This window comes from Pseudorasbora parva, chromosome 17, assembly GCF_024679245.1.
Source record: "Pseudorasbora parva isolate DD20220531a chromosome 17, ASM2467924v1, whole genome shotgun sequence".
Lineage (NCBI taxonomy): Eukaryota > Metazoa > Chordata > Actinopteri > Cypriniformes > Gobionidae > Pseudorasbora > Pseudorasbora parva.
In genome coordinates this window covers 3,928,979-3,952,540 of record NC_090188.1, presented here as the reverse complement: position 1 = coordinate 3,952,540, position 23,562 = coordinate 3,928,979, and the positions used below count along the sequence as shown (strand labels likewise).

The 23,562-nt window shown below is 39.4% G+C and overlaps 1 protein-coding gene across 2 annotated transcripts; it reads right to left on the bottom strand.

The window, feature by feature from the left end:
- Positions 1-7,008: 7,008 nt before the first annotated feature.
- On the bottom strand, positions 7,009-22,101 carry tsnax (translin-associated factor X). 2 transcript variants are annotated; one of them, XM_067422408.1, is made up of 6 exons: positions 21,961-22,101; positions 20,550-20,642; positions 20,357-20,471; positions 19,322-19,452; positions 10,810-10,919; positions 7,009-7,550 (listed from the first exon to the last, which is right to left on the bottom strand). In XM_067422408.1, exons 1-6 carry the CDS (start codon positions 21,986-21,988, stop codon positions 7,173-7,175), a joined length of 855 nt encoding a protein of 284 aa, XP_067278509.1. In that variant the 5' UTR covers positions 21,989-22,101; the 3' UTR covers positions 7,009-7,172. The 2 variants fall into 2 exon arrangements, with proteins under 2 accessions (XP_067278509.1, XP_067278510.1); XM_067422409.1 differs by lacking the exon at positions 21,961-22,101 and adding an exon at positions 20,750-21,096.
- Between the last annotated feature and the right edge of the window lie 1,461 nt (positions 22,102-23,562).

Genomic DNA, 23,562 nt, shown 5'->3' with positions numbered 1-23,562 from the left:
CTTCAAAAAAACACCAAAACAACACCTGATTCAAAAACATGACTAACAAAAAAATATATAGTAAATCAAAGTAGTTTATCAATGGCCCTCATAAACATTTCTCTTAAAACATGCTGATTACCTGAAACTATACAACACTTAGATTTAACAGGATAATTCATGTCAAATATTTGCTATATATTCAACAAGACATTATGTGACTGGTTGGTTTTGCCTAGGTACTCTTAAAGGGATAGTTCACCCCAAAATTAAAAATAATTTACTCACTAAGTCGTTCCAAACCTGAATAACCTCAGATGCAGAAATTGAATACTGTAGTCAAACGTAAAATAACATTGTATATTTTTATTTACACTTCACTGTATAAATTAAATAAAATATGTATAAAACGGTATAAAAAAACTGTATATGCACTTCACTGTATAAAATTAATTTCTGTTAAAGCTACAAAAATTGTCGAGATCAGTAAGTGATTTTTTTTTTTTTTGATTATAGACCAATCAGGCATAACATTATGAATAACACTGATTATCTGTACATCACAGCACCTGTTGGAGAGTGGGATATATTAGGCAGCAAGTGAACATTTTGTCCTCAAAGTTGACGTGTTAGAAGCAGGAAAAATGGGCAAGCGTAAGGATTTGAGCGAGTTTGACGAGGGCCAGATTGTGACGGCTAGACGACTGGGTCAGAGCATCTCCAAAACTGAGAAGCTGAAAAGTAACCTGAACTAAATCAAACCAAATAAACTGAGCAATGGAAGAAGGTGGCCTGGTCTGATGAATCACGTTTTCTTTTACATCACGTGGATGGCCGGGTGTGTGTGTGTGGCTTACCTGGGGAACACATGGCCCCAGGATGCACTATGGGAAGAAGGCGAGCCGGCGGAGGCAGTGTGATGCTTTGGGCAATGTTCTGCTGGGAAACCTTGGGTCCTCCATCCATGTGGATGTTACTTTGACACGCTCCACCTACCTAAGCATTGCTGAGACCATGTTCAGCCTTTCATGGAAACGGTATTCTGGTGGCTGTGGCTCTTCCAGCAGGATAATGCTCCTGACACAAAGCACAAATGCTTCAGGAATGATTTGAGGAGCACAACAACGAGTTTGAGGCGTTGACTTGACCTCCAAATTCCCCAGATCTCAATCCAATCGAGCATCTGTGGGATGTGCTGAACAAACAAGTCCGATCCATGGAGGCCCCACCTCACAACTCACAGGACTTAAAGGATCTGCTGCTAACATACTGGTCCCAGATACCACAGCACACCTTCAGGGGTCTAGAGGAGGCCATGCCTCGACGGGTCGGCAAAAGGGGGACCAACACATTATTAGGATATTAGGTCATAATACTATGCCTGATCAGTGTATATATAATTTACATAGTTTAAAGGGATAGTTCACTTTAAAATGAAAATTCTGTCATTCTTTACTCACCCTCGGATTGTTTTAAACCTGTATGAATTTCTTTCTTCAGCTGAACACAAGGGAAGATATTTTGATGAATGTCTAACCAAACAGTTAACTGGAGCCATTGACTTCTATAGTATTTTTTTTCCCTACTATGGAAGTCAATGGCTCCAGTTAACTGTTTGGTTACTGTTTGAGTAAAGGATGACAGAATTTTCATTTTAAAGTGAACTATCCCTTTAACTCAGAGATTTTCATAGTTATCAATAAGTATGAACTGGAATAATAAGCAGTCTGGAATAATAGGCCGTCTAAACTGTTTCCCAGGCTTACAGAGTGCTCCTGTTGTGTGTCTTTCTCTCTTTCAGCTGAACTGGGCTCAGTTTGTCTCGGTCAGATGAACAGTGCCGCTCTTTGTGTTGTGCTATAGACGGTGGAAAGGCTCATTTGAGGCCTGTGCTCGGCTCATAATGGTTTAATTGAGCTAAACCGATCAGAGTGTCAGAATCAAAGTCTCTTACAGAAGCAGCTAAATCAAATTAACATCTGATCTTGTGACTTAAAGTCCCAATGTGAACCACTGAACCAGCAAACAACAGCTCTTCTGTTGTCAACGTAAGTGATGTAGTTCCTGATTACAATAAACACGCCGTTAGAACAAGATTATGAGGTGCAATTAAAGGATATTCATGACCTTCTCCTTTGACTTTTGCTGACACATGAAAGTCAAAATACATTATCAGTAAAAAGATAGTCGACTATTTTACGTTTTATAATAATAGTAAAGTCATCAGAACTAAGAAATATGGCATTGTATATGGACTAAAAAACAAATATATATATACATATACATACCAGTCAAGGCATAAAATTAAGACCACTGACAGGTGAAGTGATGATGATCTCTTCATCACGGCTCCTGTTAGTGGGTGGGATATATTAGGCAGCAAGTGAACATTTTGTCCTCAAAGGTGATGTGTTTGAGCAGGAAAAATGGGCAAGCTTAAGGATTTGAGTGAGTTTGACGAGGGCCAGATTGTGACGGCTAGCCGACTGGGTCAGAGCATCTCCAAAACTGCAGCTCTTGTGGGCTGTTCCCGGTCTGCAGTGGTCAGTATCTATCAAAAGTGCTCCAAGGAAGGAACAGTGGAGAACCGGCCACAGGGTCATGGGCCGCCAAGGCTCATTGATGCACGTGGGGAGCGAAGGCTGGCCCGTGTGGTCCGATCAAACAGACGAGCTACTGGAGCTCAAACTGCCGGGTTTTGCAGTCAGCGAAGGCAAACAATGCAAAAAAAAAGAAAGACAGTAGGCCTACATGTAAAGGCAATGCACAAGAAGTCTTTGGATAAACAAAGAAATCAAACGTGAGTAAATATCAAAGTATAGTAGACTATTTTGCATGTTTTATAATAATAGTAAAGTCATCAAAACTAAATATGGCATGCTATGAGCTCATAGGGAACAAAATGTTATTCATACATTATTCATGGAATAATTAAAAAAAAATAAAAAATGTGAAAGGCTTTAGTTGAACGTTCTCCTAACATTTTTTAAATGCGACTACTTATTCCAGAACGTTCAGAGGACATTCAAAAGTAACAATTATTTGCAAAATTCTAAAATGGAATGTTCTCTTTATTTTTGCATAACCATTAAACATTTAAAAAAACTGGACGTTTTGAACATTAAGAAATAATATTTTCACAACGTAATAAGAAAGTTAGGAAAAGGTTGTTTTAGATCATGTTTTTGTTAGCTGGGTATGCCTATATAGTGACCAAAAATGTAAAACAAACTGTTTTATGTTTACATTGTTTACTATATTCCAGCTCCACTGGCTGTTTTATTCAACCCATCATGCTGGCTTGAGGAGTAGAGACCACCTGAACATATTATGTTACATTACATAGTGCGTTATATTTATCCGTCATACTTTGATGTTTGCATACCTGCATCTCTCCTGAACTTGAAGCCTGCAATTACTTGACACAGCCGCTATGTGTCAGTATTGTACAAATTCATAAAAACTCAAGCTCTCATCTGGGAGGACTTCTTGAAATGTCAGAGAACACTAAATAAAGCCAGAGAAAATATTGTGATCAACGATGTAAATAGCTTTTTTTTTCATTCATTCATGTCCGTTCATGTCTGGGGCATTTATATCCTTCAAATCAGTCTTTAATCTTGTTTTTTTTTTTTCACCAAAACTTGCAAATAATTTGTTTAGTGACCTATAATATTATGGTTATACTGTATATTTATATAGTTATATTTAAGCGCATGTTAGCGGTGTTTTTATTTATTTTTCCATGTTCACATCACAGGGCTTGATATGTAGCTAATATCAACGCCCACTTCTTTTAAATATGGTAATCATATTATAAGTTTATTTTTAGATTATAACATCACCTGAAACCTATTTTTTTTTAACCCACTTTAAATCAAAATTGAATTGTTTTGCCTTTTATTATGCATATGTTAGCCTTACAGTTATCGATAAGCTGGTGTACTCCAAAACTGTGACAAAATTCGCATTTAGAAGATTCAAAACTTCAAATTCAAAAAAACTTTCAAAACTTTAAATTCAAAAAAGTTCAAAACTTCAAATTCAAAAACTTTCAAAACTTCAAATTCAAAAACTTTCAAAACTTCAAATTCAAAAAAGTTCAAAAGCATTCAAAACTTACCAATATGGATTTTGATGACATCACTGCATTACAGCTTCTCATCAGATTTTCTGTCCAATCAAATGCTCTCTAGAATCTGAAGCCCCGCCCCCTTTATTGTAAAAAGAAGATGAAGCTGCAGCTGAAATCGGTCACTTGTTCACACATTTACTATTTGCTACTACAGTACACTATATGAGGGATAGGGAGCGCTTCAGACAGTGTAAATATGTTTTCTATTGGGGTAAATGAAATCTGGTTTCACGTTAGTGTCAGCGAACCACCGCAGATCCGGTCCAGAGACACGATAGCACAGAGTGGATCATATTCTGCACAGAATTATATTTTAAAGCGATATGGAGGAGATACAGTCAGAGATTAGGAGGAAACTGTGGCTTTACAGAGATCAACGGCTCTGGCCGTGCTGTAATATAAGCTAAACACTATTGGCTGTTTAAAAAGGGGGAGGGGCTGTTTGATATGTCCCGCCCTGTCTTCCTGTTTCTGAGGAAATTACATCCAACACATTGAATAATGCTGCGTGTTTTAATTCACTTCAGTGGAATATAAAGAAATATTTTGCTTTTTCCAAATTTTTCTAAATGCAATTACAAAACTTAAAGCTACACTGTATTTAGTGGCCTGTCAACATTTGTGTGTGTTTACTCGCAGTTTATGAGGACATGATTCGGTTTATGGACTATTGTATGCGACCAAACCTTAGAAGTAGCAAGCAAAACGGTTTTGCACGTCAGACTAGTGTAACGTTATACAGAGAACAATAATGGAGTAACTGTTAGCGCATTTGAATGACGAAGCACGCAATCGTGTCGTTTACTGATGTTTACTCACGCGACGATAGCCGACAGCACAGACATTTGAAGCAGTTTTACTCACCGGCTGCTTCCAAAGCACGACCGAACCTTTATCGCTGGGACCGCTCCGTCAAAAACACACTTCTTTGGTATGATTTGGTGAAGTCCTGACAGCAGTGGCGTGGAAATCCACTTTGCGACGCGACTGAAGCGATGTTGTGAAGCTTCCCGTCATTTCTGCGTTCAAATCGGTTCAAATGCAGCGCTGCCTTCCCGGAATGCTGTGCTGAAGCGTTGAAGTCGCTCGACGTCACCCATAGGAATAAAGTGGAGCGCAGAGCAACCATAGGGGGCGTCAGACGTGTTCACGGACGACTGGATCTGCACCTGAGAGTGTTTACGGCCGTGCATTTCCTCTCTCGCTCTAGTCACGCGCGCGCACCCTACCGGGAGAAGAGCCCGTACGGCCCATACAAGGACCTTCCGCTCTATTAACGTCAAGCCGACCCATACTCGAAAAAAACTCTCAGAAACTTGTGAGAAACCGAAGGAGTATTTTTGACACAGAAATACTCCATCAAACGTCCAACATTAGTTTTTGAAACTTTGTCTATGTTTAGGATGGGATTCCAAGTCTTTAACAGTGTAAAAAGCTCAGTATGCATGAAACAGCATTTCACCCCCCCTTGAATAATAATTTCTCAATTGCGATTTCGTTTAAACTCCTACGGTGGCTTATTTAGTCCAAGATTAACATGGCTTCCAGTTCGACCTCATCCATGAGTGCCATCGAGTGTGAAAACGCGAAAGGCGAAGCTTGAATTTACGGGTATGTCCCTCTTTGGCTAATGTACTTTCAGGATGGAGGGGCAACATGGCGACCGGCATTCGAACCCCTCACCCGTTTGTATTTTCAATGGCATATTATAAACTTACGAGAATATTTTATTACTTGAAAGAAGTAAATATACATTAATGAGCGCATATATTTTTGAAAGAACTAAGTGTTTTTAGCTAAGAATAAACTAAAAAAGTTACACAGTGTAGCTTTAATTGGAAACTAATATTTTAGTAGTTTCTTGAGTAAAAATAAATTGACAAATAAAAAATAAACATAAAAACTAAGTGCAGATGGGTAAAACAATTGTGCTGTTGAGAAATAAATAACTAAACCTTTATAAAATGGTCACCCGTATGTGCTCAGTTGAGATGTAGCAAAAGATAAGGACTGAGTTTATACCAAAAACAAGTTTTATTGACATTTCTGAGGCCGTATGAACTCAAAACCGTGGCAAACGTGTATAACTTTCAGGTGGAATAGAAGGAACAAGATCAGTTATTCATCTTGCAAATGATATGAAAGATGACAGCTCAAACTTGAGGAACAAGGCATGATAACAACATGCAACCATTGAAACAAATACAGATTGACAGAGAGAGATAGAGTCCTTAAAGGGTTAGTTCACCAAAAAATGAAATTGATGTCATTAATGGCTCACCCTAATGTCGTCCCACACCCGTAAGACCTCCGTTCATCTTCAGACACAGTTTAAGATATTTTATATTTAGTCCGAGAGCGTATGTAAGTGTATGCACACTATACTGTCCATGCCCAGAAAGGGAATAAAAACATCATCAGAGTAGTCCATATGAGACATCAGTGGGTTAATTAGAGTCTCTTGAAGCAGTGAAAATACATTTGGGTCCAAAAATAACAAAAACTACGACTTTATTCAGCATTGTCTTCTCTTCCGGGTTTGTATTCAATCCTCAAATAAAGTTTTGCAGTTATGAATCAGCGTATTGATTCATGATTCGGATCGCGTATCAAACTGCTGAAATCACGTGACATTGATGATCCGAATCATGAATCAATTCACTGATTCATAACCGTTTAAATCTTTATTTGCTATGATAATGCTGAATAAAGTCGTAGTTTTTGTTATTTTTGGACCCAAATGTATTTTGGATGCTTCAAGAGACTCTAATTAACCCACTGATGTCTCATATGGACTACTTTGATGATGTTTTTATTCCCTTTCTGGACATGGACAGTATAGTGTGCATACACTTGCATTCGCTCTCAGACTAAATATAAAATATCTTAAACTGTGTTCTGAAGATGAACGGAGGTCTTACGGGTGTGGAACGACATTAGGGTGAGGAGTTAATGACATCAATTTCATTTTTGGCTGATCTAACTCTTTAAACTAAAAATACTCTCACAATATGCCCAGTCTATAGTGCAACATGCACATTCATCCCATCTCCATGCCTCACGCCATTGCGTCATCCGGGTCGAGATGCGCCGCCCTGCTGGAGAAGACGTCGGCCAGCATGTGTTTGGGAATCTCTGAGCCACGCACCCGCAGGGTGTAGCACGCGTCCTCCACCTTGCCCAGGCTCTGCCGCAGAGTGTGCAGTTTCTTGGAGACCTCGTAGGGTCCCGTGTTGCCGATGAAGGAGAAGCCGTCGTGGATTTCCCGCAGGAAGCCGCTGAGCTGGAAGGGCGTGTCCATGTCGCCGTTGCCCACGCTGCTTATGCACATGCGCATCAACTCACCTGTCAGGTCAGCTATGCCCAAGAGGTAGTCGGTCGGTGTGATCTGGAAAGTCAGAACGCATGGACCGGGACACGGGACCTCACCTACACCCTTCAGCAGAGAGACGAGGAAACAGTGAATACCGTATATACCCGGATATAAGACGACCCTGAATATAAGACCCACATAAGAAGACCCCCAGAGAGATAGTGACAGTGTTATGTCACTATCTTAGTTATCTAACTATGTTACTGTGTTCTGAAGATGAACGGAGGTCTTACGGGTGTGGGACGACATTAGGGCGAGTCATTAATGACAAATTACATTTTTGGGTAAACTAACCATTTAAGGACCCCATATCTCTCTCTGTCCCAGAGAGATATAAGACACCCCATTTTCCTGAGTGATTTTTGTGGAAAAAATTCTGGTTTTCAACAGAAAATTATTTTATTTTAATATTCTACTGATAATTCATTTGGAAAAAACATTTTAACACCCTTCATTAAATACTTTGATTAATTTGTCACAAAATAAAGTGCACTCTGTCAATGAGTTCAGAAATTAATGAATGAGTGACAAAAAATATTACCTTTTCACAAAAATACAATAATTATGTAGGCCTGTGTATCTATGTCAGTGGTTTTCCTGGAGGCACCCCAGCCCTGCACATTTTGTGTGTCTCCCTTATTTATCACACCTGATTCAACTCATCAACTCATTAATAGAGACTGCAAGAACTAAATTTGGTGTGTCTGATGAGGGAGACATACAAAATGTGCAGGGCTGGGGTGCCTCCAGGACAAGTTTGAAAAACACTGATCTATGTAATTGTGGTTCAGTGAAGATAGACAGAAAATATCCATCTGCTTTTAATCAAACACATCTCACATTAAAGTCTTGAAACAAACCAAACTGTGGGGTTTATTCCATTGCTACTGAGAAACAGTCGATTGAAGTTGTGCTAATATATAAATCACAGCTGATTACCGCCTGACTTCTTCATGGCGTTACTTTACTGTTTAATTCATTCATAACACTGTCACTAATTACGTAGCCTATCATGTTGGTGCCCTCTACTGTTTCCCCCTGCTTTCTCCCTTTCCCCCGTGATTTTGTCTATATCGTGAATATAAGACGACCCCCCCCATTTTTCAGCCTATTTTTAGGACACAAAACCTCATCTTATTTTTGGGTATATACAGTATCTACTGTCAAATATGCCATAGAAGACTTGATCTAGTACACTCAAAAAGATGAATGCATTAAATATATGATTTCTATCCATTTGGATTACACAGCTTAAGATAAATACATTTAATGTGATGCATATTTGTTAGTCATACAGAAATTAAATAGATAAGATTTCTGTAATTGAGCTAATAAACTGAATGTGTTTTAAATACGCAATAACCAGGTTTATATACACTAATGCCAAAAGGATTGGGACGCCCCTTCAAATCACTGAGTTCAGGTGTTCAATCACTTCATGTCCACAGGTGTATAAATCAAGCTCTAGGCCTGCAGATGCTTCTACACACATTAGAGAAAGAATGGGTCGCTCTCAGGAGCTCAGTGAACTCAAGCGTGGGGCCGTGATAGGCTGACACCTGTGCAATAAGTCCATTCCTGACATTTCCTCACTACTAAATATTCCACGCTCAACTGTTAGTGGGATTATAACAAAGTGGAAGCGATTGGGAACAACAGCAACTCAGCCACGAAGAGATATAGGTCACATAAAATCACAGAGCGGGGTCAGCGAACGCTGAGGGTCACAGTGTGTAGAAGTAGCCAGCTTTCTGCAGAGTCAACAGCTCCAGACCTCCAAACTTCTGTGGCCTTCAAATGAGCTCAAGAACAGCGTAGAGAGCTTCATGGACTGGGTTTCCATGGCCGAGCAGCTCATCCAAGCCTTACATCACCAAGTGAAATGCAAAGTGTGGGATGCAGTGGAGTAAAGCAGCCGCCACTGGACTCTAGAGCAGAGAGACGTGTTCTCTGGAGTGACCAATCACGCTTCTCTGTCTGGCGATCTGATGGACAAGTCTGGGTTTGGGGGTTGCCAGGAGAATGGGACTCCGTGGGCGCATTATGCCAAGTGTAACGTTTGGTGGAGGGGGGATTATGGTATGGGGGTTGTTTTTCAGGGGTTGGGTTTGGCCCCTTAGTTCCAGTGAAAGGAACTCTTAATGCTTAAGCATACCAAGATATTTTGGACAATTTCATGCTCCAAACTTTGTGGGAACAGTTTGGGGACGGCCCCTTCCTGTTCCAACATGACTGCGCTCCAGTGACCAAAGCGTCGGTCCATAAAGACATGGATGAGCGAGTTTGGTGTGGAGGAACTTGACTGGCCTGCACAGAGTCCTGAGCTCGACCCGATAGAACAGCTTTGGGATGAATTAGAGCGGAGACTGAGAGCCAGGCCTTCTCGTCCAACATCAGTGCCTGACCTCACAAACGCGCTTCTAGAAGAATGGTCAAAAAAATCCCATAAACACACTCCTAAACCTTGAGGAAAGCCTTCCCAGAAGAGTTTAAGCTTTTAGAGCTGCAAAGGGTGAGCCAACTCCATATTAAACCCTACGGATTCAGAATGGGATGGCATTAAAGTTCATGTGTATGTAAAGGCAGGCGTCCCAAAACATTTGGCAATATTGTGTATTTATCATTAATAAATCCAGTTTGTTTAAATACCATACATTTTAACTAACTGAATATAGCTTGATCCACAGCTAGCCACATTTTAACCATAATACGTTTTTTAACTGAATAAATGTAATTATTTTCACAATGAATAGAGATTCTAAGCAATTTATGCATTTTGAAAATATGATTATTTAAATAAACCAAATAGATGCAAAGTTAATAATAATAAATAGTGCAGACATCCGATCCGTTTCATTAAGTATGACAGACAAATATTCATCACATTAAAAATGTGTAATCCAAAGAGATCAAAATGTTTTATGCAAATACATAAATCTTAAATTTAGGCCTAAATATTGTGTAGTGATCTTTCCTTCGCAAACACCACTATATAAAATAGTTTAGTCACAAACAAAATACCTACAAAAATAAAAAACTATAAAAATGCACATAGAAACCAATGGCCACACATTTTCCCCCAAACAAACCAATGTATCTAAAAATATCTCTGACAATTATTTAGAGAGACGTGCAAAAGCAGGCAGCCCTCATGGCTTTCTAAAAATAACTGCAAAAGATGGAGTGATAATCCCCGATCTGATAAACCTGGGGAATGTGCTCTTGAGAACGTAGCCCGTCTATTTTGGCAAGACAACATTAGGGAGGTCTTGTTTATATTAGGTAAGATGCATAAAAGTGTTTCAGGTTGACTTTAGGATACCTTATTTTCTGTCATGAAGACCAGCCGAGCGTTGATTTCCTCCAGGCTGATCAGTGTGCGATGCCTGATGAAGTGATGGAAGGAAACGGCCTCCACATACTCCTGAATCCCTGAGAAAACAGAAAACAAGGACATTCTCTCCATTATTACAGTCCTTCAATTCAAAGCTTTCATTTGATCATTTCACATGATCGTAATGCAGCACGTTTGAGCTTCAGCAAGAACCAATGAGGTTCATACTCGTGTTACGCAGCACGTTTGACCTTCAGCAAGAACCAATGAGATTCATTCTAGTGTTACACAAAACGTTTGAGCTTCAGCAAGAACCAATGAGGTTCATTCTAGTGTTACGCATCGCGTCTGAACTTCAGCAAGAACCAATGAGATTCATTCTAGGGTTACGCATAACGTCTGAGCTTCAGCAAGAACCAATGAGGTTTATTCTAGGGTTACGCATCACGTCTGAACTTCAGCAAGAACCAATGAGATTCATTCTAGGGTTACGCATCACGTCTGAGCTTCAGCAAGAACCAATGAGATTCATTCTAGGGTTACGCATAACGTCTGAGCTTCAGCAAGAACCAATGAGATTCATTCTAGGGTTACGCATCACGTCTGAACTTCAGCAAGAACCAATGAGATTCATTCTAGGGTTACGCATCACGTCTGAACTTCAGCAAGAACCAATGAGATTCATTCTAGTGTTACACAAAACGTCTGAGCTTCAGCAAGAACCAATGAGATTCATTCTAGGGTTACGCATAACGTCTGAGCTTCAGCAAGAACCAATGAGATTCATTCTAGGGTTACGCATAACGTCTGAGCTTCAGCAAGAACCAATGAGATTCATTCTAGTGTTACACAAAACGTCTGAGCTTCAGCAAGAACCAATGAGATTCATTCTAGTGTTATGCATCACGTCTGAACTTCAGCAAGAACCAATGAGATTCATTCTAGTGTTACGCATAACGTCTGAGCTTCAGCAAGAACCAATGAGATTCATTCTAGGGTTACGCATCACGTCTGAACTTCAGCAAGAACCAATGAGATTCATTCTAGGGTTACGCATAACGTCTGAGCTTCAGCAAGAACCAATGAGATTCATTCTAGGGTTACGCATCACGTCTGAACTTCAGCAAGAACCAATGAGATTCCTTCTAGTGTTACGCATCACGTCTGAGCTTCAGCAAGAACCAATGACATTCATTCTCATGCATCAAGCAGGTTTGGTTGAGCTTCTGTTTAGGTTCGCTGATCAATGTTTTATATGTGAATAAAAGCCTAAAATTAAATATGGTCATTATATAAAACAATCAAGTCTCTTCAGAAAATTTGGACAAAACCACAAAGAGTTAGTTGTGTAGCTGTCAATGGAGGTACAGAAAGCTCTCAGATTTCTTTTACAAATATTTTAATTTGTTCCGAAGAGGTGCTCAACCTTGTGCTTTTATTTATTTCCACTGACTTGCATCGCGCGGTTTTAATAGCAAAATGTATTCTGTGGGAAGTGTGAACTGGCCCTAAAATGTCATAAAGTGTTTTTTTCTGCCACTCAAACAGTCTAACTGATCTGTGTGACTAACCACTATATTTGTGTCCAGCTCTCGTGTAAACATCAGGCCAATAATGACAGGACGGAAGACTTTGTGATTAAGCTTTACTTTTGGAGTGGCAATTAACATCAAAGACGTTCTTATCTGTCGCTCCCCGGGGACAGATTTACATGCAGTGTGACAATGTTCCACATTAAAATGAAAACAAAAACCCAATTTGAGTTGCGGCCTAAACCGCAGAAGCTTTTTATGATGCTGTGCACGTGAAAGAGAGCAGCGCGCCGCAGTTCCCACAAAAGCTGAACGTACTGAAGGATTTGTTGTCTTCTCTCAGGCTCAGCAGGAAGTGAGATAACATTATCAAGCATGAGATTGGAGACTCCCTCTGCAAGACATTTCTTTGGAGGTTAATTTGACAGAACAGTCACCTTACTGGATGTAAACACACCGAGGCTAAAGTCAAAATCACTAACTAGAGCAAGACTCAAAATTGCAACGCCTGTCCATCTGCAAAGCCTGTTAAATCTGAAACGTAGGGGTTTTCTGACTCTTTTTCTTTGATTTTAATTATAAACTTTAATAATAATTATTATTAACTCCTGGGTTTTATTATAATTTATAATATACATAAATATATATTATTATATTACAAATTGGAGTAAAAAAAAAAGGCTTTTAGTTTTAGTTCTCATTTTCATTTATAAACCCGATTCCAAAAGGTTTGTACGAATTGTGGAAAAAAAGGAATGCAATAATTTACAAATCTCATAATTTTTTTTTATTTATTCACAATATTTTTTTTATTTTATTCACAATAGAATATAGATAACATATAAAATGTTTAAAGTGAGACATTTTGAAATGTCATGCCAAATATTGGCTCATTTTGGATTTCATGAGAGCTACACACTCTAAAAAGTTGGGACAGGTAGTAATAATAGGCTGGAAAAGTTAAATGTACATATAAGGAACAGCTGGAGGACCAATTTGCAATTTATTAGGTCAATTTTCAACATGACTGGGTATAAAAAGAGCCTCTCAGAGCGGCAGTGTCTCTCAGAAGTCAAGATGGGCAGAGGATCACCAATTCCCCCAATGCTGCGGCGAAACATAGTGGAGCGATATCAAAAAGGAGTTTCTCTGAGAAAAATTGCATAGCGTTTAAAGTTATCATCATCTACAGTGCATAATATCATCCAAAGATTCAGAGAATCTGGAGCAATCGGTGTGGATGGGTCAAGGCCGGAAAACCAAACTGGACGCCCGTGATCTTCAGGCCATAGTGGCCTGAAGACACTGCATCACATACAGGAATGATACTGTAATGGACAACACAACCTGGGCTCAACTTCCAGAAAACATTGGCGGTGAACATAATCCACCGTGCCATTCGCCGTCACCTGCTGAAACTCTATAAGTCAAAAAATAAGCCATATGTAAACATGATCCAGAAGCGCAGGCATTTTCTCTGGGCCCAAGGCTCATTTAAAATGGACTGTGGCAAAGTGGAAAACTGTCCTGTGGTCAGACGGATCAAATTTTGAAGTTCTTTTTGGAAAACTGGGATGCCATATCATCTGGACTAAAGAGGACAAGGACAACCCATGTTGTTATCAGTTCTCACTTCAGAAGCCTGCATCTCTGATGGTATGGGGTTCATGAGTGTGTGTGGCATGGGCAGCTTACACATCTGGCACCATCAATGCTGAAAGGTATATCCAAGTTCTAGAACAACATATGCTCCCATCCTGACGTCGTCTCTTTCAGGGAAGACCTTGCATTTTCCAACAAGACAATGCCAGACCACATACTGCATCAATTACAACATCATGGCTGCGTAGAAGAAGGATCCGGCACTGAAATGTAGCTGCGCAAAGGTGTGTGTGTGTGTGTGTGTGTGAGTGTGTAAGTAAACAGACAGCGCACCAGTGTGAATGGAAATCTGAGTGTGGTGTGGCAAGCAGCGGGGCTACGGACTGCGAGAGCGGGCCGGTGACGAGTGGTAATGAATACCAGCTGATACTCTTCATTACCACTCGTCACCGGCCCGCTGCTTGCCACACCACAGTGAGCACAAGTAGTTTTCCCCAATGCTGTTTACATATACTGCAAAATATAACACCTTTTGATTGGTTGTTATGTCCATCCATCAAAACTTTGCTGGCAAGCAATTAACTGGCTTTATCCAATGAAAACCACGGGTGCTATGATTGACACCTAGCAAAGCCTGTAATGCTCTTCCTGGATATATTGAGTCGCGCAAACACCTGTGATTGAAGGAGAGACACAAGGGAGGGCTCATGTTTAGCGGAAGAGTCTAATGGGTCCTGCACACTGTGCGATTTTTCAAAATCCTTTTGCGAATGTCCCTTGTCAGACTGTACGAACATGATCGCCATGTCACACTGTAAGATCTCAGTTGGCATTAATGTCAGACTGCACGATAGTGACGGCGCGCAAAAAACAGACGCGCGCAAGAAATCTCACCCAGAGTTTTATATCATCAATGAATGACGCGTTCAGTGACAGTGAGCTGCATTACACGCGGGACTGAAATGCTGGCTACAAAGAAATCTCTAGCTCTCGTTTTGGTCATAGTTTGTCTTGAAAAACCGAGATATTTGACTGTCGTCGTAGGAGAAGTCACACTGCAGGATTGTGTGCCAAATCTTCTGACACTGCCAGAATTTCGTCTGAGGTAAAATTTGATCGCAGCGCTCATTAATCGGCTGCCGGTGAACATGTCAAACTAACGACCAAAGACATCAGATTTTAGCCTAGGATCTGAGGAATCTTTTAGGATTTGCTAAATTTGTCCCAGACGGCCAAATCGTGGCCAAAATCGCACAGTGTGCACCCGGCTTAAGGTGCACGGGAGATCGTCAGAATATTGATTACAATAGAATCAAAATTTCATTGAAAATGGAATTGCAAATATTGTATTATGACAAATAGATGGACATGATTAACAGACTGAGGCTACAGCAATTTATACACAACTACTACAGTACCAAACAAGAACTTAACATCATAATTCACCAAACCACAAACCATCTCTGGCCGACTACCAGGGCCGGCCCGTGGCATAGGCGGAATAGGCAAATGCTAGGGGCGCCACTCGTCCAGGGCGGCAAAATGAGTGATTTTTTTCCGGTTTTATCACTGCTACTTTTTATTAACATTAATTCGAAAATTTTCTACCAAAAAAAACCTTAAACAAATCCCCAGACCGCCGCATCAATCTCTTCCTGCCCAGCGAGTGCTTTAGTGTGTCCAATATTGAACGCGTGATCAGTTTAACTTTGGGAATTTGTTTTTGCGTCGCCTCTCGCGCATCTAACAGACAGGAATGCTTTCGTTTTCATCTGCTTGTTCGCTCGCGCCAGACAGTGAAAGTTGCCTAATTATTTATGACGGATGGCCAATGTGTAAAAAAGACAGAAGCCCATGAGCATGCATAGTTTAGTGGAGGATATACATACATACACACATTTTTGTATATATATATGTGTGTGTGTGTGTGTGTGTCTGTGTGTGTGTGTGTGTGTGTGTCCTTGTTTGTGTTACATCGTGGGGACCAAATGTCCCCATAAGGATAGTAAAACTTGAGATTACCTACATTGTGGGAACCAGCCAGCGGTCTCCACTTTTCAAAAGGCTTATAAATCATACAGGATGAGTTTTTTTGAGAAAGTAAAAATGCCGTTCCCATGATGGGTTTAGGGGCAGGGGCAGTGTAGGGGGATAGAAAGTACGGTTTGTACGGTATAAAAACCATTACGTCTATGGAGAGTCCCCACAAAGATAGTGAACCAGACGTGTGTGTGTGTGTGTCTGTGTGTGCATTTATTTAAAAAAAAAAATGAAAACACAACCAACATATAAAAACCTTGATAGAAGGGGCACCAAGTAAAATCTTGCCTAGGGCAGCAAATTGGTCAAGGCCGGCCCTACCGACTACACAGACAAGTCCAGGCCAGACTGCAGTTCGAAACCCACTGACCTCTTCATCTCTGATGGTCAATAATTAAACGCTCAATGCATTTGAGCAATAATAGAGCTAAATTATATATTGTCCATCTTTGTACCCAGATCAGATGCTGATGAATCGTGCCTGAGTGTCTTGTGCACCCTTCACCAAGCCTTCTGAGCCAAAAGGAAACAGATAATTGGGCTTTATATGAGCCAAACACTGGAAACAGAGTGTGTTTGTGTGTGTCAGAGAAAAGAGATGATGGTCTTAATGATGAGCTATGTAGAAGTTTGATGCCAGGCATGAAAGAAAAGTGCATTTCTAATACGGGCAAAGGATTATCTTCATTTCTATCAGGGACAGTGTGTAGAAAAACACTCGAAATCAAGCAGAAAAGACACGGTTCAGATGGTAAATAAAATGTGCATTTGTCTGAGAAAAGCCTTCATGCATTCTTCATGCAAAATGTAGTCATAAATACTGAAGATAAAAATTATAATACTTTAGCTGCTTAAATACAGACAATACCAAGACTAGCAGAGCAACAAAATAAGGGAATGATTTGATGGTGCTTCTCTATGATGCGGATGACTTAGTCCAACTAACAAGTTTGAAAGTCGTAATTATAAATTATAATTATATGCATTTTGGTATAGTAGTAGATGTATGTCAGCAACTGAATCTATTTTCATAGAGCAAGAACTGAGTTACAAGTTTTAAAAGAGTTACATAAATACAATTAAAATAAAAACCAAACAAAAAAAAAACATTGAAGTTTAAAATTACATTTTAGATTCAATGTAAAATCCAACAGATGTTCTTAGAACAACGTTTTAGTTAACTTTACTTAATGTCCAATTACTTGTTAAACTTACTAAAAACAATTTGGTAATCTAAACTTTTTCCATGCTATGCCTTCGTTACTCAGAAAACACAAGTAAATATTATTTGACTAGTTTGAGTACTTTTTTCCAAAGCAACAACAACAAAAAAATCATAATTATACATATTTAAAAACAGGCACTCTTTTGTCCTGTCGACTTGAATGGTTTAAAAGCATTTGCATGAATAAGAGCGTGATTTAATGCTAGCAGAGAGAAAAATGGATGCTGCGTTAATTGTGTGAAATATTTTTAAATGCGTTAAAAAAAGAAAGGGCAAGTGATGCAATGAACTGAAGTAGAAAGCCTGAAATAGTATTTTCTTGTTAACAATAATTGTTAAAAAAAAAAAATTCTTTGAAAAATCATTGTTAAATACAAAAACACACATAGTATTTTATTAAACTTTTACTATTAAGAAAGGGCAAATGTGCATAAGATGCATAATTTCTGCTTTATCTATTGGAAATTATAAAGAATAAAAAATAAACTATTCAGCATTCACAATTAAAGTTGAAGTACGGGCAATACCCGTTTATTTCCACTAATAAATCAACAATCAATCAATCAACTTTATTTATATAGCGTTTTTAGAATGACGATTGTTTCAAAGCAGCTTCACAGTGTTAAACAGGACAACATTGCAACAAAATTTGATTTGGCTAGTTTAATTTGGATAGTTTATAGAATTAAATATGACCAAATTAATACATTTTATTTAAATTTAATCAACACACCCACAACACATGAAATCTGTGCCTAAAGTACGTGCTGATTGCTATATTTATATCGGCATTTGAGTGCTGTCAACTCATAAATCTTTGAAGCAGCTTATGTAACAATCAAGTGACTATTCAGTTGATTACAGAAGGTCACTTTATTATCATATTACCTGTTCATGCACTAATGCCAGTTGTGTTTCTGCAGTGTAAACTCACGATGCAATTAGTGTCAAATTTACCCCAAGTACCTGTGAAAACAAGCCCAATAAACGTGACCAGAGACTCTCTCAATGCTTGGGCCCGAGGGCGAGCGTCCACTTACCCCTCACAACCCAATAAAGCTCTTCAAACAAAAAGAAAAATAGAAACCTAATTAACAGGATCTGACCTCGGTCACGTCGCAAGAAAGACCCCGATGATTTCTCTGCGACCATAATCTAAAAATGACTTCCCCTCACCGGTAGATAACTGCAGAATCTGGTGGGTCCCCTCCCTCCCTTATCCATGTTTTCCTCAGAAGTTTGCAGACATTGTGACTGCCCTCTCTCCTCTAATGAAAGACAAAAATAATTATGGCTGAAAAAGCATGGGGACCTTTCTCGGAAACATTAAGATAAGATATTACATAGTGGTGTAAAGTGCAGACCAACAGTTTGACATGGGCCAAATTGTGACGGCTAGACGACTGGGTCAGAGCATCTCGAAAAACTGCAGCTCTTGTGGGCTGTTCCCGGTCTGCAGTGGTCAGTATCTATCAAAAGTGCTCCAAGAGGAACAGTGGAGAACCGGCCACAGGGTCATGGGCGGCCAAGGCTCATTGATGCACGTGGGGAGCGAAGGCTGGCCCGTGTGCTCTAATCAAACAGACGAGCTACTGGAGCTCAAACTGCTCCAGAAGTTAATGCTGGTTATGATAGAAAGGTGTCAGAATACACAGAGCATCTCAGTTTGTTGTGTATGGGGCGGCACAGCCGCAGACCAGTCAGGGTGCCCATGCTGACCCCTGACCCCGCCAAAAACACCAACAGTGGCACGTGAGCATCAGAACTGGACCACGGAGTAATGGAAGAAGGTGGCCTGGTCTGAGGAATCACGTTTTCTTTTCCATCACATGGATGACCGGGTGTGTGTGTGTGTCTTACCTGGGGAACACATGGCCCCAGGATGCACTCTGGGAAGAAGGCGAGCCGGCGGAGGCAGTGCGATGCTTTGAGCAATGTTCCCAAAAAATGGGGACCATCACAATATTAGGTCATAATGTTATGCCTGATCAGAGTATAAATAATATGTAAAAACAGGATATGTAACATCATCTAACGGCACATACTGCAGATGTTAATGAGTCACATGACACGAGCTGCCCACTGAAAGTGTTTGTTGTACCTGGTGTAATAGCTCGGTGGAACTGGTGTAAATCTTCTCCTCTCAGTTCTTCCGCGATCTGTCCGATCTTCTGCCTCACGCCATCCAGCTTCACATCTGCCTCGTTCAGGATCTCCTCAACATCTGGAACACTGATGCAGACCAATGACAAATACACTAATGCTTATTTACCGTTAAGACACTTTGCAGATGCTCTTATCTGTGTAAACTCATACAGTAACAGTACAATGGCATACACAATCTAAAAGTTACATTGTTCTATTAGGTTTTCCTTTGTTGTTGTTTTATCCCTTTTTTATTATTCACCAAATGATCACCCATCATCCATCTATTGTTCTATCCATCATTCTATCCATCCACCCATCCATTTATCGCTCTATCTATCTATTGTTCTATCCATCCATCCATCTATCTATTGTTCTATCCTCCATCCATCGCTCTATCTATTGTTCTATCCATCCATCCATCGCTCTCTATTGTTCTATCTATCCATCCATCCATCGCTCTATTTAGTGTTCTATGCATCCATTGTTCTATCATCCATCTATTGTTCTATCTGTCCACCCATCTATTGTTCTATCCATCCATCGCTCTTTCAATCTACCGCTCTGTCCATCCATCCATCTATCTATTGTTCTATCCATCCATCCATTTATCTATCATCCTATCCATCTATAATTCTATCTATCCAGCTATCATTCTATCCATCCATTCATTCATTCATCCATCCAGCCTTCTATTAATTTATCCCTCCATCATTCTATTCATTCATCAAGCCTTCTATTAATTTATCCCTCCATCATTCTATTCATTCATCCAGCCTTCTATTAATTTATCCCTCCATCATTCTATTCATTCATCCATCCATCCATCCAGCCTTCTATTAATTTATCACTCCATCATTCTATCAATCCATTGTATTGTAGACACCACAAATTGTAGTGAATGCACGCATATACACTTTATTTTAATCAAACATATATTAGATAATTATATAGAATATAATCCATAAACCAGCTTTCGAGTGGATCTCACCTGGTCACTCTGTGCAGGAGGAATATGGTCCGTTTGCTCTCAATGGTGACATCTCGACTGATTTTCACCAAACGCTCATATTTATCATGTTTGGTGTCCAGTTCTTGCTGGAATACTGTCAGAGAAATATAAAGTAATCAGAAATATCAGATTCATTCTGGTGGACTGAACACACCATGCACGACTCGCTCACCTTTGAAAGCAGCAATGACGGCTGAATCAGGGTTCAGACAGTCCTCTGGTTTCTGTCCGACTTCTGTCCTCCGTCTCCGGGCGCACCCCTCGTCTGCGAGGAACATGAACAGCATGTTTAACATACATAAACAAACACATAACTTACCCTATTTCTGCATCTTCAACCGCATGCGTAAAGTGAAAGACTGCAGGCTCTACCGTCTCGTTTACTCATCTCTGTAGTAAAGGTTATTTCACTGGACACGTGTGCTCATTAAAAAGGACCGTAAACTGTCTTTTACCAGCTGATTGGAGATTTTAGTGTGTGTAAATCCAGCTGAACGCCTTAATCGTGGGTTTATACGCGTGTCTGTATAATTACGTACACTGATTCCAAAAATATTAAACCTAAGAAACAACTTGTTTTATAAATTTGTAATCAAATCGTGCATTCGTTATAAAAGCAGCGATTTACGTGCGATTCGGTTTTAAACGCTGGCATGCACACGGACTTCCATTGTTTACACGGGACCTGCGCGTATTAATTGCGTAGACCGCAAGGCATTATGGGTAATGTAGTTTAACCTGGTCGATTGACTTAGGATAATATTTTAATCCAGTAGTAAAATTGGTCTTCAGTATGTAGGACAGTATGTAGAATTATGTAAGGATAGAAGTTTCTAGAAAGCATGTATTTTCAGGACTGTTTTTATGTCAAAGTCATTTTCATTTATGAGCTCAACTCCTGTGGACTGGTAATTGGGGAAACAACAATGTGGAACCTAATGAACAAAAATGAATAGATGAATTAATAAACCTGTCTATCTGTCTGTCTGTCTATATATCTATTGTTCCATCCAACCATTGTTATCTATCTATCTTTCTATCCATCCATCCATTGCTCTATCCATTCATCCATACATCGTTCCATCCTGTCTGTTATCTATCTATCTATCTATCTATCTATCTATCTATCTATCTATCTATCTATCTATCTATCTATCTATCTATCTATCTATCTATCTATCTATCTATCTATCCATCCATCCATCCATCCATCCATCCATCCATCCATCCATCCATCCATCCATCCATCCATCATCCATCCATCCATCCTTGCAAAAAAGTGTTGTACAAAGATGGTATGAATGAAATAATAATACCAAAAAAAGTGAATAATTACCACATTCCATATTTATATACAATGATATTCAAATCATGTTATGTTTCCTCAAAGTAGTTCTATCACTCATGACACATGGCCAAAAAACATGGTAGAATAAAACACACACACACACACACACAGGGAGAGAGAGAGAGAGAGAGAGAGAGAGAGAGAGAGAGAGAGAGAGAGAGAGAGAGAGAGAGAGAGAGAGAGAGAGAGAGAGAGAGAGAGAGAGAGAGAGAGAGAGACCTTTGATTGCACATACAGTTTATCAGATTACTGTTCTTCCTCATGAACTTTTGCCTGAAGGATTCATGCCAACTTGTGTACGTGCCGCCCCGTGCCTCCTCACTGTCTGAGTGCCAGCGAGTTCCTACAGGGGGCAGTGGACAACAAAATAAACATGCATGTCTAATGATGAAAGTACATTTCTGTGCAATTAATTGAAAAAATCCCATAATATTTTTGCTTGCTTAGCAACTTCTACAAATAGTGTGATGTGGACCATGGGTTTTCAGTCTTTTAGGCGCCCAAATATTATAACATAATAAATATTTGTAATATGCTATTTATTTTCTATTGTGTTTCATGTTACGATTTTCTACTCAATATTGAACCGTGTGTTGTTAGATGTAGGCCTATTATTTATTTGTTTAAATAATTGTGTATTACAGTTTTTCTCAGTCAGTTTAGTGCATTTCTCACATCACATTGCATGATAGCTCATTCCTCTAAAGCAAGTATTGATGTCAATGAAAGTTTCAGTGTCATCAAGATGAAAAGTCCTGACACCATTGTTTATGAACTATTGTTCATGTTTTCATTATATGTCAGTCTACTCTGTAAATGTTCTCCAATGCAAAAAGGTCAGGTCTTGGTGACACGACCTGAAAATGCTAAAGACAGCACTATACACTATTTGCACAGCCATGTAAAACTACAGTAAAGTTACACAGGACATTATTTAGTGAGGTAACAAGACACTGAATATGTGTTTCACATTTTTACTGCAGCTCTTTGCAATTCTATTTTTTTCACAGCATTGTGCAAAAAAAAAAAAAACACCCTTATTTACAACAAACAAACTCCTTTTGGGTAGAGCTGTGCATAACTGGAAACAATATTTCAGTCAATACATATTGGAACTGAACAAACAACACACATAGAAATAATGCTTCACACACCCCTTCTCATCAGTGAAAGTTGAGATTCACCTAAAATACATTTTTCAATTTAGAAGACATTTTCAGGGTTTTTTATTTTTATTTGTAGAAACTAGTTCAACATTTTTGTATGTAATGACACAAGCAATGAAATGAGGACTATTAGTTTTATATGGAATGACTATTCAGTTGACTTGACATAGCAAATGATGTTATAATTATCACAAAGTTGTATGAAAGCAGATGATGCATATCCAAAAGCATTTGCAGTTTGTTGGAAGGAATGAGAAACTGCTACTATGATGTGCACAAATGACTAAATGTTGTGGAGATTGAACTAACTGTTGATGCGTAACCTGAGAATGAAGCTCATTGGTTCGCGCTGAAGCTCAAATTTGCTGCTTAACACAAGAATGAACCTTATTGGGAGAATCTCAATGACATTCTGAATCTTCAGAATCTCATTGAGCTCATGTTAAAATTCCCAACTTTACAGCAGAAAAAAAACATGTTTACCGCCTGGTATAAATTGTGGTTTTGGTCTATATGGCTAATTTTGACCTTCATGACAACTGTGAGGGGGTGAATTTTTTTATAACTCATTCGTTTACATTATATAAAGCCTTAAAGTTCTGCATAATTAGGGGCGTGGTTACTTTCATTGACAGGTGGATAGCCATTTACCGCTGTCTGTTAGTCATCGT

Bases quoted from the DNA above. Each gene is read 5' to 3' on its own strand.
- tsnax (XM_067422408.1), bottom strand. From the start codon at position 21,988: ATGAGGAAGAACAGTAATCTGATAAACT. The intron at 20,643-21,960 runs GTATGTGCAATC...TGTTCCTCGCAG, and splicing joins GAACAGTAATCTGATAAACT to ACGAGGGGTGCGCCCGGAGA. The intron at 20,472-20,549 runs GTGAGCGAGTCG...TTTCTCTGACAG, and splicing joins CGTCATTGCTGCTTTCAAAG to TATTCCAGCAAGAACTGGAC.